At 42.9% G+C, this 12,909-nt stretch overlaps 1 protein-coding gene across 1 annotated transcript; it reads right to left on the bottom strand.

The window, feature by feature from the left end:
* Window positions 1-3,352: 3,352 nt before the first annotated feature.
* abcb10 (ATP-binding cassette, sub-family B (MDR/TAP), member 10) lies at window positions 3,353-12,878 on the bottom strand. Its single transcript, XM_079157168.1, has 14 exons — window positions 11,988-12,878; window positions 11,016-11,222; window positions 10,174-10,376; window positions 9,195-9,329; window positions 8,676-8,822; window positions 7,966-8,101; window positions 7,726-7,821; window positions 7,347-7,556; window positions 7,161-7,240; window positions 6,874-7,054; window positions 6,422-6,465; window positions 6,238-6,272; window positions 6,003-6,061; window positions 3,353-5,893 (listed from the first exon to the last, which is right to left on the bottom strand). The coding sequence occupies exons 1-14, from the start codon at window positions 12,445-12,447 to the stop codon at window positions 5,700-5,702; spliced, it is 2,187 nt and encodes a 728-aa protein (XP_079013294.1). The 5' UTR covers window positions 12,448-12,878; the 3' UTR covers window positions 3,353-5,699.
* Window positions 12,879-12,909: the final 31 nt, after the last annotated feature.

Genomic DNA, 12,909 nt, shown 5'->3' with positions numbered 1-12,909 from the left:
TGAGGAATGACAAAGGAACAGGGTGAAGTACAGAGAAAAATACACAGACACATCTAAAGACATAGAGGGAAAATTAGGCTTGATTTAGTAAATAAATAAATGGAGCAGAGGAGAGAGACAACTCAAGGAATCTTCTTTGGCAAGGAATCCCCAGTTGTCCCCAGGTAATGACACCTGAGAACAACTGGGGATTCCTTGCCAAAGCAAATAATGTTGCAAAGTAAGATACAGTCCATGCAAATTAGCACCGCTGGAACTTCAAGTGCATAACAAGAGATATAAGAAAAATGTAAATGTTCTACAAGGAGGGAAGCATTTAAAGAAATAATGAGTGAAGAAATGCTTCTCGTAACTGTTGGTTCAAACACATGGTTTATTATTTTTCTCTCATATCATAACCTAAAGCTGGATTCATGTGGGAGCAGATACATGTAACATGTAACCTTTCATGGCCTGGACCTGGACCTGGAGAGAAATGTTATCTTTGTGCTTACTATACTTATTTAATCAGCAGGAATTGTTGGTTGTAATGTAAAGTTGCCTTAATTGGCCCTGCAAGTTCGGTGCATAAAGGCGTGAGTGTGTGTGTGTGTGTGTGTGTGTGTGTGTGTGTGTGTGTGTGTGTGTGTGTGTGTGTGTGTGTGTGGTGGGAGGGGGCGTCAGGGAGTGGAGGGGCGGCAGAGCAAGGTAGAGCTACTTTTATGTACTTGTTGTGAGCCATTTCAGACCCGTGGGCATGTAAGCCTAAAATGTAAAGGGCTGACAGTTGTCAGGCCGTAGGAGACGGAGGGGAGGGGAGGGGGGTCAGAGGGGGAGGAGAATCCAGGGAGTCTCCTGGACAGTCTACTAGGGGGGAGGACAAAGAGTGAGGTAAAAGGGTGTGTGCAGCAGGTGGAAGAAATAATTAGTTCAGTTTGTCAGAAGGTATGTAACCCAGCCAGCTGAGGGACAGACTTTGGACAAAGAGTGTATTTCTCAGTGTTTTTTAGAAGTACAGTATTTTTTTTAAATTGTACGTCTGATCGTGGTCACATGTCAGTATATTTGCAAGTAAAAGAAAAGGGAGAGAAGTGGAAATGTAGAGCCACAGTGATTTTTTTTTTTTTGTTTGAGCATGCTCAGTCTTCCACATTTCTACCATCTCAGTCAGATTAGTTAGTTGTATTTCAGTCAACACTCTGTCTCTCTCATGAGAGCACCGAGGGTCAGAGTGACAGAGAAAGGGTAAGAATAGCACAAGCCTCAGCATTCATTCGCTGGAACCAATACATTTGCTGTACACAAGTGTCCTACCTTTTTAAGTGTGGCAGTGTGCTCAACGACAGAGGCTACCGCGGTGCATGTGCAGTACACAACACACAGGAGGCTTGTTGGAGATTAGTTTTTTTTTAATCTCAGGTGATACAGTGAAGGAAGTTTGAGGATACTGATCCCACTGATACTGAGGATATTGTAAATGGACAGGTAAAAGTGCTTCAGGGATAGATTTTTTTGTTGTTGAAAATATTAGTCTGGTGTCCAAATGTACATTCAAACTGTTTTTGTCTTGAGACAGACTTATAAAAACGGTGAACATATCCTTGCATAAGTAGTACAACTTGTGTGATTTGATCCCATGAAGTTTCATTCTGCTTCCTGTTTAGCCTCATTTTGTTAGTGACGTGCTGCACAAATTAGCTCCTTGCTGAGTATGCACTGCTTTCTAATGCTGCTTTCTATGCTCCTGATGAGGGTAAACAACACTCCTCATCCTCTCTGGAAACTACCCAAAGACTGTCCAGAGGTTTTCTGAAGTGAATAACTTTAAAGAAGAAGTTGCTTGGTATCTGCATCAGGAAAAACAAGAGGCAGCAGTATTTCACTACAGAGAGGCAGAACTTGGAGAATGATGACGGCCAATCAGTGAGAATATCGGGCAAAAACACAAGATACTATATTGTACCTGTGAAGAGCAACTTGTTTTAAAGTGGTGGGATGTCTGATATTGACAGTCAATTCTATATAAAATAATGCTTAATGCGCTTTATGAGAGAGAAGACTCTCTTCTTATGGCATAATAAGGCTGTATGTAATGTTTTTCAAGCGACAAGCAAAGGGATTCTCATGTCATTTTGTTACGTAAGGCTGAAAACGGTCAGAACCTCAGTTCCCGGAGTTCTTCAAATAGCCCGAGCCAGATACAGTGAAAAGCGAAGGGAGCTGCAGCACATGGAGCTGGAATTGGAAACCTTTGCAAAGCTGAGCAACACCTGGTGAGCTGCATGAGGCAGCTGAGCCGTCCTCTGCAGAACAGGAACAACTGCTGCCTCTGCTGGAGGGGTGTTTAGGTTTAAGGAGTTTGAAGAATTAAGGGACAAACATTACTGATCACAGAGAGAGAGAGAGAGAGGTCACACCGTCTGAAGGAGTCTGGTGAGAATAATCCTTAGAGCTAAGATCAAAAGTCCTTACGTTTAGATTATCTTTACTATGAATACTGTTACCAAAGGTCCAGAACGAACATGTTTAAAGGGAGAGTTTAATTCACGAGGTATTTAAGTTTTATTTTCAGTAGTACTTGACAGCATGTATTTTCCTCTTTTATGCCTCTACCGTTTTGAAATCACTTTTCCATCATATCAAACATGTGGCTGAACCTGATCCAACTAAATTGGTTCATTGAAGTTTACTCAACTGATCTCGATAGACTCTTAATCTGTCCGACAAGCAACAACCACTTAGAAGCAAAAATAAATCAATTGTCTGCATTCTGTTACTGCTGAGCCTGGAGTGGTTTATGTGCCAGCAGACAGGACAATGTGCAGAGTCTATTTGCATGAGAAGCTCACAACACTGTCAACGCAACCTGCAGCAGCTGAATACACACCCCTCATTACCAGGAAGTTTTATTTTGGTATGATGGATTGAATGAACATTGATCCCACTAGCACACTACACTCACACTCCTGAGCCTGCAGCTCAAAGTATGAAGCAACAGCGCCACCTACTGACAGCCTGACACACCGCATGGAAACATGCAGTTAACTCGTGAGACAAAAACACAATGGTACAGTGAATGAAAATGTCAAGTTGAATGAGGAAATGTGATCTGGTGCTAGCTAGGAAATACAAGTCTACAGTGAGCAGAAGATGTCTCCTCTGCATCATTTTTAGTGTCTCTGTCGGTGAATGGTGATCTTTTTAAAATATACAATATAAAATATCGTATGGATCCACGTAACCCCTTGAAACTTCACTAATTAAAAACAAAACAAACAAAAATCCACATTATATAAGTCATTGGAATATGTCTTAATAAACAAACTTCCACATAAAAAAAACTTCCCACAAATACAAACTATTCATTTCTCACTTTATTCACCTTTACATAGAAGTATAATAATTTAGCAAACACAAAAATGATAATAAAAAAATCTATCATACATCATTTAGGTCATATTATTTATGACATGGATCCATCATTAACACACAAACGTTCAGTGTTTACTTTACAGAGTGAGGAGATGAATTCTTTCTATTTCATTTGAAAGGCGGGGTTTGGTAATCTCACCAACGTTCTTTCACACAGGAACCACAATAAGTCTGGACATGAGATGCTGAAGGCATCATATTAAAATAAAATGTAACTTTGAAATGAAGATGAAAATCTGTCGTGAGTTAAGAATCACTTGCCTTTTTGGGAAAATAACAAGAAGCAAAAAAGAAAACAAAGAACATGAAAACGTTCCATCGTGAACTCAGATAACAGAGAACAGAGCTCACGTGTTGCTGCCGTACAGTCTATACACTTATACACATACAACCAGCAAGTGATTACTGTTGTACACAGACAACATTATAGGCTTTCATTTGGCCAACTACCAATGATCAATGTTGTATTCATTAATCTCGTTTGAATATCATAAAGAGTCATTCAGATTTCTGTAACAGGCCGCATGTGCATCTTCTGCCTTCAAACTGTGAATGAAGAGTTACATTCACAATAATTAAATTACTACCCTGTCAAAAACATACAAATAAAATAAATCTAGCATAAGCCTTCAGAGAAATGCACTCAGGTTTGCTATCTTGCCATTTTTTTGTCAAACAGGCAAAGAAAAAACTAGTCTTCCTAGTTAAATAATGTATTGATAATTTTTAATCTAATTAATGTGACAGAAAGCTCCTCCAACATACTATCTGACCTTTGTATAGACAACACAATTTTGTAAAGAGACTGACTCGAATGATATGTGATCACTTGTAAATACATAACCTGAGCTGTGTATCAATGTCTCTTAGAGCTTCTCATCTAGTCGTTTCTCACAAGCGGTTCTAAAAACAGTCCGATCTACAGAGTGAAGAGAGCTTCTCACGTGCAAATGTTTACTTCTGAGTCAGACCCTTTAAGCCAGCTATACTATTCAGCTGGCTCCACATCTACTCGGTTTTACAGCTGTTTACATAGAATTTATTCGTGGCCGAGTGCACATCCTGTAAACACAGAGCAGTGAACAGAGCCTGGGAGAGACGGTCATGTGACACACTGACGGACACAGTGGTCAAGAAGTAGCAATGTTGCTTGTTTTTGTTTTGTTTTGACACCATTTATAGATTAGACCAAGACAGTTGAGTGGGATTACAAGGAAAGATAAAAGACCACTTCTGACTTCGATGACTTGTCTTCTGCGCCCGTCTTCCCCGAGAGCAGCAGAACATCTGCCAGAAAAGAGGCTGCTCAGCAGACCTCAATCCAGTCTCCCAAATAACTGCACATTCTATCTTGTTTGATATATAGAGGTCGATGGAAGTTTAGCAGTTTCTGGGCAAAGCAAGTAAAAAAAATAATTGAATCTAAACATATCCCACTGAAATATGTTGAACTGAGACCAAATACTTGACAAGAGAAAGACTGATTTTTAGATGTGTAGCACCTCAGCTGTGACTCACAGGATCACTGATATATTCCATGGCATACATTAGTTTATGTCCTCATAGCGTTCCGTCCTGTTTTACAACACAAACAGCTGCTTCCTTTGGCTTGTCTAAACTAAAAAAAGAGACTGTAAAGAGGCTCTGCAGGTAAGCTTCAAGTTTTAAAAATCAATATTACGTCGACACAAATACACATTTAACAGTTTTGTATACAAGAAGTGTTTGTTTTTTTGTTTTTGTTCAGAAAATCATGACATGATAACAGACGACAAAGAATGAAAGTCATCTGCACCAAAACTATGGTAGTGACAGTGGTTTAAAAAAATGACATGTAGGCTATGAGCTTCCTGTGTATCTTCATCATTTATCCTTTTCACTCTCATTCAGACCGTTGCAGTGTTGAATTAGATATTTAAAAAATAAAGCATCTCTATGAACTCTCCCTCCATGTCTCAGTTCTTAGGTCTTCGCTGTGGATTCCACCGTGTGTTTCATGTCCAAATGGCTCTTTATGTTGTGCTAAATAGTCATTTCAGCAGTGAGGAAACACTTGCAGCATTTAAGGAAACCCCTTTAATGTTTCTCAGTGGTTTTACATTCTCCTCCTCCTCTAGTGTTTGTCTGTAGTCCTGTAGAAAGCTCTGCTTTCTTTCAGCTTGTATCCGTCTTTACGTCTTCTTTTCCCCTCTCTGCTCCCACACTTCTGGAGCAAAGTCACTTCTTCCCAGGCACTGACCTCCCGTCCCGATATCGTCCTCATCCACTCGTCTTTACCCCCGGTCCTCTCAGCGAAGGGCTCGTTTCTGCTCATCTTTAAGAAACGCCTGTTTCTCCATCAGCTTCCTGAACAGCCCTTGCCTGTTGCCTAGCAGCTCAGTGTGCTGGCCACACTCAGCAATACGCCGCTGGTCCAGCACAGCAACGGCGTTCGCATTCTGGATGGTGGACAGACGGTGAGCGATGATCACGACTGTCCTCCCTGTTGATTGGGTGAGGGGGGCAGGAAATAAGAAGTCAAGAGAAACAACGAGTGGCATCGGTGCACCAGTATTAAAGCTTTATCCTGAAATGAAGACAGAGACGTCTACCTTCCATCAGACGCTCCAAGGCCTCCTGGACCAGGAACTCATTCTCAGCATCCAGCGCACTAATGAAAGAAGGTTATTGAGGGTTTTCTTCAACAACAAAAGGCAGTATTATAATCATAACTTTCAGACACAGAAGAAGAGTTAATAAAAGCCAAAAGGATAAACACAGTAAAGGTATTGTAAGTAAAGCGGTTTTGTGAGCTGATTTCAACAACAATCCTTAAGTCTTTCTCACCTGGTAGCCTCGTCTAACAGCAGGATCTTAGGATCCTGTGGAGAGAGAACACAAGTAGTGTTATACAAACTAAATCAGGTGTCACAGAAATAAGGAAAGCTGACACTGAAGTGTAGACCCTGGTTAACAGATCCCAAATGTTATGTGTGGATAAACTGTAAAATGACCATGTTGTTGCACTCACCTTGAGCAGAGCTCTGGCTATCGCTATCCTCTGCTTCTGACCACCTGAGGAACAAACACACAAGTTAAACGTGTACAGACTATACGTCCTCCTGTATGCACAGCGCCATGAGAGTTAACGGAGTTGTTACTTGACAAAGTATAAAAACACGCTAAATACAAAACACTTGTTAGAACAACTTTGGAAACAGCAAAAGTGTTGTCTCTCAAAAATGCAATCGAGACTGAAAGTAAATGTCTTGAATGTTTTTACTTAAAAAAGGTATAAATGAGCACACTGAACATGTATTTACAACCATATGAGAGTGATTACCAGATGAAAATGTGCCACGGCTCATATAAAACAAATATCAGCCTCAGTATCAACAACCCTGCTGACTGCTTTCTTGCTTCCATAGTGAAGTAGATGTTGTGATCATGACTCTGTCGTGTCCCCGCCTGTCTGTTTCTCACCTGACAGCAGCACTCCTTTCTCCCCCACCACAGTGTCAAAGCCCTGAGGAAAAGCCTGGATGAAATTAAAGGCATTGGCCACTCTGGCTGCTCCGTAGATGTCCTCTGTGGTCACAGCGTCTGGGTCCACTGCGCCGTATGCAATATTATCTCTTATAGAGCAAGAAAACAGCACTGGCTCCTGGGAGAGAGGTGGGAAGACAATATTGATTGTCTGCTCAGGACTATGTGCGAGCTACGAGATCTGTCGTACAGGAACATAAACAAGGGAAAGATTAATTCATTACCTGGCTGACTGTTCCTATGTGACTCCTGAGCCAATAGGGATTCAGATCTCTGATGTCATGACCATCTACAGTGATGATACCTGCAGAAAAGAGTTCATTCTTAGAGGTAAGATAGCCATCTGACAGAGGCTCGTACTCTTAAGGTTGCGCCTGATTAAGCGTTAGACAGAACAAGCTCGCTCTCACCAGCTTCGGGATCGTACAGCCTGAGCAGCAGAGAGACCAGGGTGGACTTTCCAGAGCCACTAGGCCCCACCACAGCCATGATGGTACCAGCTGGGACCAGCAGACTGAGGTTCTGGAAAATAAGAGCCTCGCTACGGGTCGGATAGGCAAAGGAGACATCAGAGAACTCCAACCGGCCCTTCAGCTGGTCTGGAGGAAGCACGAGGCCTTCTGTGGACACACACACAAAGATAGACGCACTATTTAACTTAACTGCTTGATTGGTTTTCTTAGAGTAAAAAAGGGTAAATAAAATAAATAAAACAAGCAAAAAAACAGTATTAGATTATTGACTACATCTTAAATTGATGAAGTAGTCTACTATCTGTGTGTGACTGACCATTCAGAGGAAACTCAGGCTTTCTGTCCAGCAGCTCCCACAGTCTGGCTCCTGCTCCAAACCCCTTCATCAGCTCGGAGTAGAATGAACTCAGACCTACACGTCAAGCAGAAAAACACAGAGACTTAAGCCATCTGGGACGGACGGACGGACGGACGGACGCACACACACACGTAAAGAGTACAGATAAGGAGATTCAAATACTAGGAAAGAGCACACGCATGTGTGTGTGTATATCACCTGCAATGCTGATGCCCACCCAGAAGGTGTACATGAGGAACGACGAGAGCTCTCCCACCGTCATGTGCTGACAGGCCATCAAGAGGCCTCCTTTGTACAGCACTGCCAGGATCATGATGTTCCCACTGAGACCAGTCTGAAACACACAGAAACACACACCCTTGGTTATTCAATTACCACAACATCTGGCGTCACGGCTACTGCCTGACACTGAACTGATTACACTGATTACAGCCCATTTGAGAACCCGCTCTTGACATCTGAACGGCAGTTTATCGAGCGTAATGTGTATTATTTACTTGATAACATTTTAAATAGAGAGAAACTGGCTGGTTGGAGATGCAAGCAGAATTACACAAATAGCTTATTTTCCCCCTACAGACTGAGATGCCCTTCCTGATCAATACTTCCTCATAACAACAAACTAAAAACATATACTATATGATAAATATAGTATATGGTGTTGATTCAACTCTACGGTCATTTTAAAGGCTGTAGTTCTGATGAATTGCACACATCCGTCATAGCTATGTCAGGTACTGTGGTGTTGTGACAAAACAGGGCAAAAAAGCAGAAGCCTCTGTGCAATGTTTGGTTTCCTAACTGTGGGTTTGGTTTGCTTCACTGACGGGACAAACACACACACACACACACACACACACACACACACACACACACACACACACACACACACACACACACACACTTACCACTCCAAAGAAGCCAGCTCGTAGTGCAGCCTCCTTCCTGGCCAGGCTGAGGACCAGGTCTGTCTTCTGTGTGTACGTGTTGACTTCTGACAGCTCTTTACCGAAAGCCCTGACTGTCCGCATGTTGCTGATACGCTCCTCTGCCAACTACACACACATGCAAACTGTTTGATTACAACTTGATCAAATGTAAATCAGATCATCAACGTAACAAATTTACTCTGACACATTTTATTAAGCTATCACAGGCAGTGCAGCGTTTGTATCAGATAAACATAAAACAAAGACAGACAAACAGTATGGCTTAACTAACCAATAATATAAACTGCCAACTTCAGTATTGAGCTAAAAGACACTGAGTTTATTCACATATTCAATTTGCAATCATGTTTCATCACAGCTTCCTCGTATTAATAACCACATCCTCAAACAATGTCTTATTAATTCTCTCTGATGATCATCTGGCATCTTACCACCAACGTTCAAACCGTTTGACTTGTGTATATCTGTGCGCTGTACCTGTGTGGCTTGAGCGAGAGCGTCCTGTGTGCTTTTGGAGATGGAGCGAAGGTATCGGCCATAGACTACAGCCAGACCGGCCACAGGAGGAACAATCAGCAACACAAAGCTCGCAAGACTGGGAGACACGTAGAACTATAAGAGCAGAGAGAGAAGTAAAAAAACAGCAGTTAATGGAAATAAAATGGTATCAAAGAAAGGAGAGAGGGAGGAGGGAAGGAGGGAGGGAGTGAGGAGGAAGGGAGCCAAAAGAATGTTGACACCACACGACAGTAATGAGAGCAATGACTTCCATTCACTCGTACGTTCATTACACCCGTAAATCATTTCACTTCCTTGTAAAGGACAGATTGGTTGTCTTGAGCATGCATTATGTTTTATGATTTTATGAGAAAATACAGTTGGAAGGAAGTTAAAAAGGTCAACAAATCTCTGCTCCATGAAAGAAATTAGACAAAAGAGTTGGGAGTGGTGACAGAATGCAGTCAGATGAGTGTCATTTACATTAACAGCTGTGACCCCACCCGTGAACCCACCCACCCCCACACACACACGGAAGTCATTCAACAGAATCTACTCTTTTCATGAATATTGTAAACCTGTTCCACAAACAGTTTACAAACAGGAGAGTGCAGCTCACATACCAGCTCACATCAGAATGGAAAGAACAAACAAAGGATGGCAAGAAAATCCAAACTACTTCCTTGAACTGAATTCTGCGCGCGCACACACACACACACACACACACACACACACACACACACACACACACACACACACACACACACACACACACACACACACACACACACACACACACACACACACACACACACACACACACACACGCTTTTAAAAGTCAGACTGACTGCGAGTGTTTGCAATAATTGTGAGACACCTAAGAGTATTTCATTCATAAATGCATCATGAGGGAAACCTGTTGAACCCTCATTCAAAGCGCTCTGAGAGACGGACTCACCATCATACTGACACCAGCAGCTGCCTGGGCGACCGCTCTCAGTCCATCCGACAGGTTGTCGGTGATGGAGCGGCCGACCACGGCCGTGTCAGCAGAGAGGCGGTTGATGAGCTCGCCGGTCCTATTCCTGTCAAAAAATGCCACTTCCTGTGTGAGGATGGAGGAGAAGAGGGAGGCTCGGAGATTACGGACAATCTGTTGGCCTGAAGAGAGAAGAGACAAAAGACTTAAGATAGAGAAAAGAATTAATCAATTCCATTTTTTGCAAGTCTTTCAAAAAAAAGAATAGTGTTGTTGGTTACAGCTTGACAAATGTGCATAGTTGCACATATTTAATACAATTTCTGAACACATTACTTTCGGCTTTGTTAACTTGTGATGGACATCTGTCATTATATTTGTCATTTATACGATAAAAAGAGTTAGATGAGAAGAGCGATAGAGCCGGCAGGCAGTTAGCCTAGTTTATCTCAAAGACATGGAGACAGACTAGGTCCAAAGTTCAACAATAAACCCAACCCGCATCTCTACGGCTCACTTACTAATTAACATCCTGTGATTGAATCTGTACACAAACATAGATGTTGTCTCAGAGGTGCTGGGAGGTGAAGAGCCAGGCGAGCGGTTTCCACCGACTCCAGTTTTGTTATGCTGAGCTAAACAAACCATCTCTTGGCTCTAGCTTCATATCTTAACACAGAAACAAGAGTGGTATTGATATTCTCATCTAACTCTCTGGAACATGTTCCCCAGTCTTTCTGAATATTTGGTACTAAAATATAAGACTGTGTGTACAGCATAGCGATCTCTGTGCATATGATGCCTGTGTGGCTTCATCTCACCTGAGGTCTGCATGAGGTAGACTCTGGCAGCGTTGGCGGCCCCCCCACACAGGAACACTCCCGTCAGCATGATACATAATGATGTCAGGGAGGCTGTCATTGTCTCCGTGTCTGTTCCTGTTGCGTAAATGGTGTCAATCACTTTACCCAGCAGGAAGGGAGCCGACATGGTGACTCCACTGGAGACAGTCAGGAAGCCCAGAGCAGCTGATGTGGAAACAGACAGAAAAACAGAAAACGTCAATTTAAACAAATGATTGTGGAAAGCAAAAACCCGGGGCTACAATTTATGAAAGGAAGTTTTAGCATCATATGTTCAAGAGGTTATGAAAGACAAAGTACTTTAAAAGAGCCATGAACAATGCAACCCATTGCTAAGACACGTATGGGAGGGAGGCTTGTAGTGACTGCTGTGACTGATAAGAAAAACTAAGAAAACATGGCTGCATGCATCCCAGTGTCAAAAGTACAAAGTCTACATGTCTCTTACATTGTGACTTGTATCTAATACTGCAGTGACTTATAACTTTGTTATACATTATGAAAAAACTGCTCATAAACACGAGACCAGCTGGACCAAGCAGAAATAATCCAGTTTTTCCTGTTTCCTGATGCAGCAGAAGGTTCTCTCTAATAATTAGGAGAGAAGCAAGAAAACAGATCAATTGAAGGAAAAGTGTCCGCAGACTAGATTAAAGTTCCAAAATCGTTATTGGACTGACTACAGTATGTGTAACATTTAAACCCTACAGGGTCCGAAGACAAAAAACATTTATTATTTTTCCTACAATGGAAAAAACACAATTTAAAGTGTTGAGACATTTTGTGATCATTTTATCTTCGACACATCTAAAGACAATAGACCTTAATGGAGATGTGCTGTGGATGGACAGACCTTATTTTCTCATGGATATGGTGGGACAGGTACATGTAAAGGGACTCTCAGTATACATGTATATACATATAGTTTACCTGCCAGTCTCCATCTCTCCGGGTGAGCGAGTTGCCAAATCCTTTTAACATCATCCAGGGGGACCGTGCTCGGTGGTTGGCCGCTCTCCGTGTCCGTCTGGGTCTTCACTGATCCGGCCGGTGTAGGTGTAGAGGCGGCTGACGAGGTGACAAAGGCAACAGGTGTGTGTACGAGTGTCCGCGCTCGGCCCGTCGGCGTGTGTGAACAGAGTACGGAGAGACCTCTGAGTGGACCACAGAGCGAGACAGACACGAGGGGCCCGGAAGAGGAGAGAAGGAAGCCGGGTGTCGGATGGCCCGATGATGACTTGACCCCGGTCCACGGTCTCTTCCTCCGGAGGGCGGCTGAGAGGGTCGACAGGCGGTGCTCCAGACACAACATCCTCGGCTGTGTTGGCTCGAGCTTGGACGCGTGCACACCGTGTGAGCACCTCGACAAGCGAACTAAGAGCAGCATCATCCGAGTTGAGTTGTTGATACTAAAAAAGTCAAAGAAATACAAGTATCGTCCTCGGTGGTCAGTAAGATTCAGTGTGAACTGAACATTGTAGCCCTTCAACCGGTGGGTCAACACACCGTATCCATAGTGGAGCAGCTATGCAGCTTCTTGTCACTACATTGTTGAGTTTAGACCGTTAATATCGGTTTTATCTGCGAGTGACAGCTGCCTTCACCCAGTTTATCTCTTATCACTGAACAGCTAACAACACCCTGCCTGTCACTGTCATCTGTCGCTGGATATTTGGTTGGCAGGAGGGTGAAGTGGAAACATAAGCTCCCCGAAGACCGACTGACACCCAAGCCCCTCTGACGACTCCACTGTCTCACTCTCTGGAGAGAGTGAAAAAGGGTGAAAACAAGAAAGGTGACCCTGGTTTGGTTCTCATGTAACGTTACACACGATTCCTCCTCTCCACGGCAG

Source organism: Pholis gunnellus, assembly GCF_910591455.1.
Source record: "Pholis gunnellus genome assembly, chromosome: 1".
Lineage (NCBI taxonomy): Eukaryota > Metazoa > Chordata > Actinopteri > Perciformes > Pholidae > Pholis > Pholis gunnellus.
This window is presented reverse-complemented; position numbering and strand designations above follow the sequence as displayed.

Excerpts from the sequence above, each read along its gene's own strand:
- abcb10 (XM_079157168.1), bottom strand. The coding sequence starts at position 12,447 with ATGATGCTGCTCTTAGTTCGCTTGTCGAGGTGCTCACACGGTGTGCAC. Across the intron at positions 9,330-10,173 it reads CTGCTGGTGTCAGTATGATG|TTCTACGTGTCTCCCAGTCT; the intron begins GTGAGTCCGTCT and ends CTGCTCTTATAG. Across the intron at positions 7,241-7,346 it reads GCTGTACGATCCCGAAGCTG|GTATCATCACTGTAGATGGT; the intron begins GTGAGAGCGAGC and ends TCTTTTCTGCAG.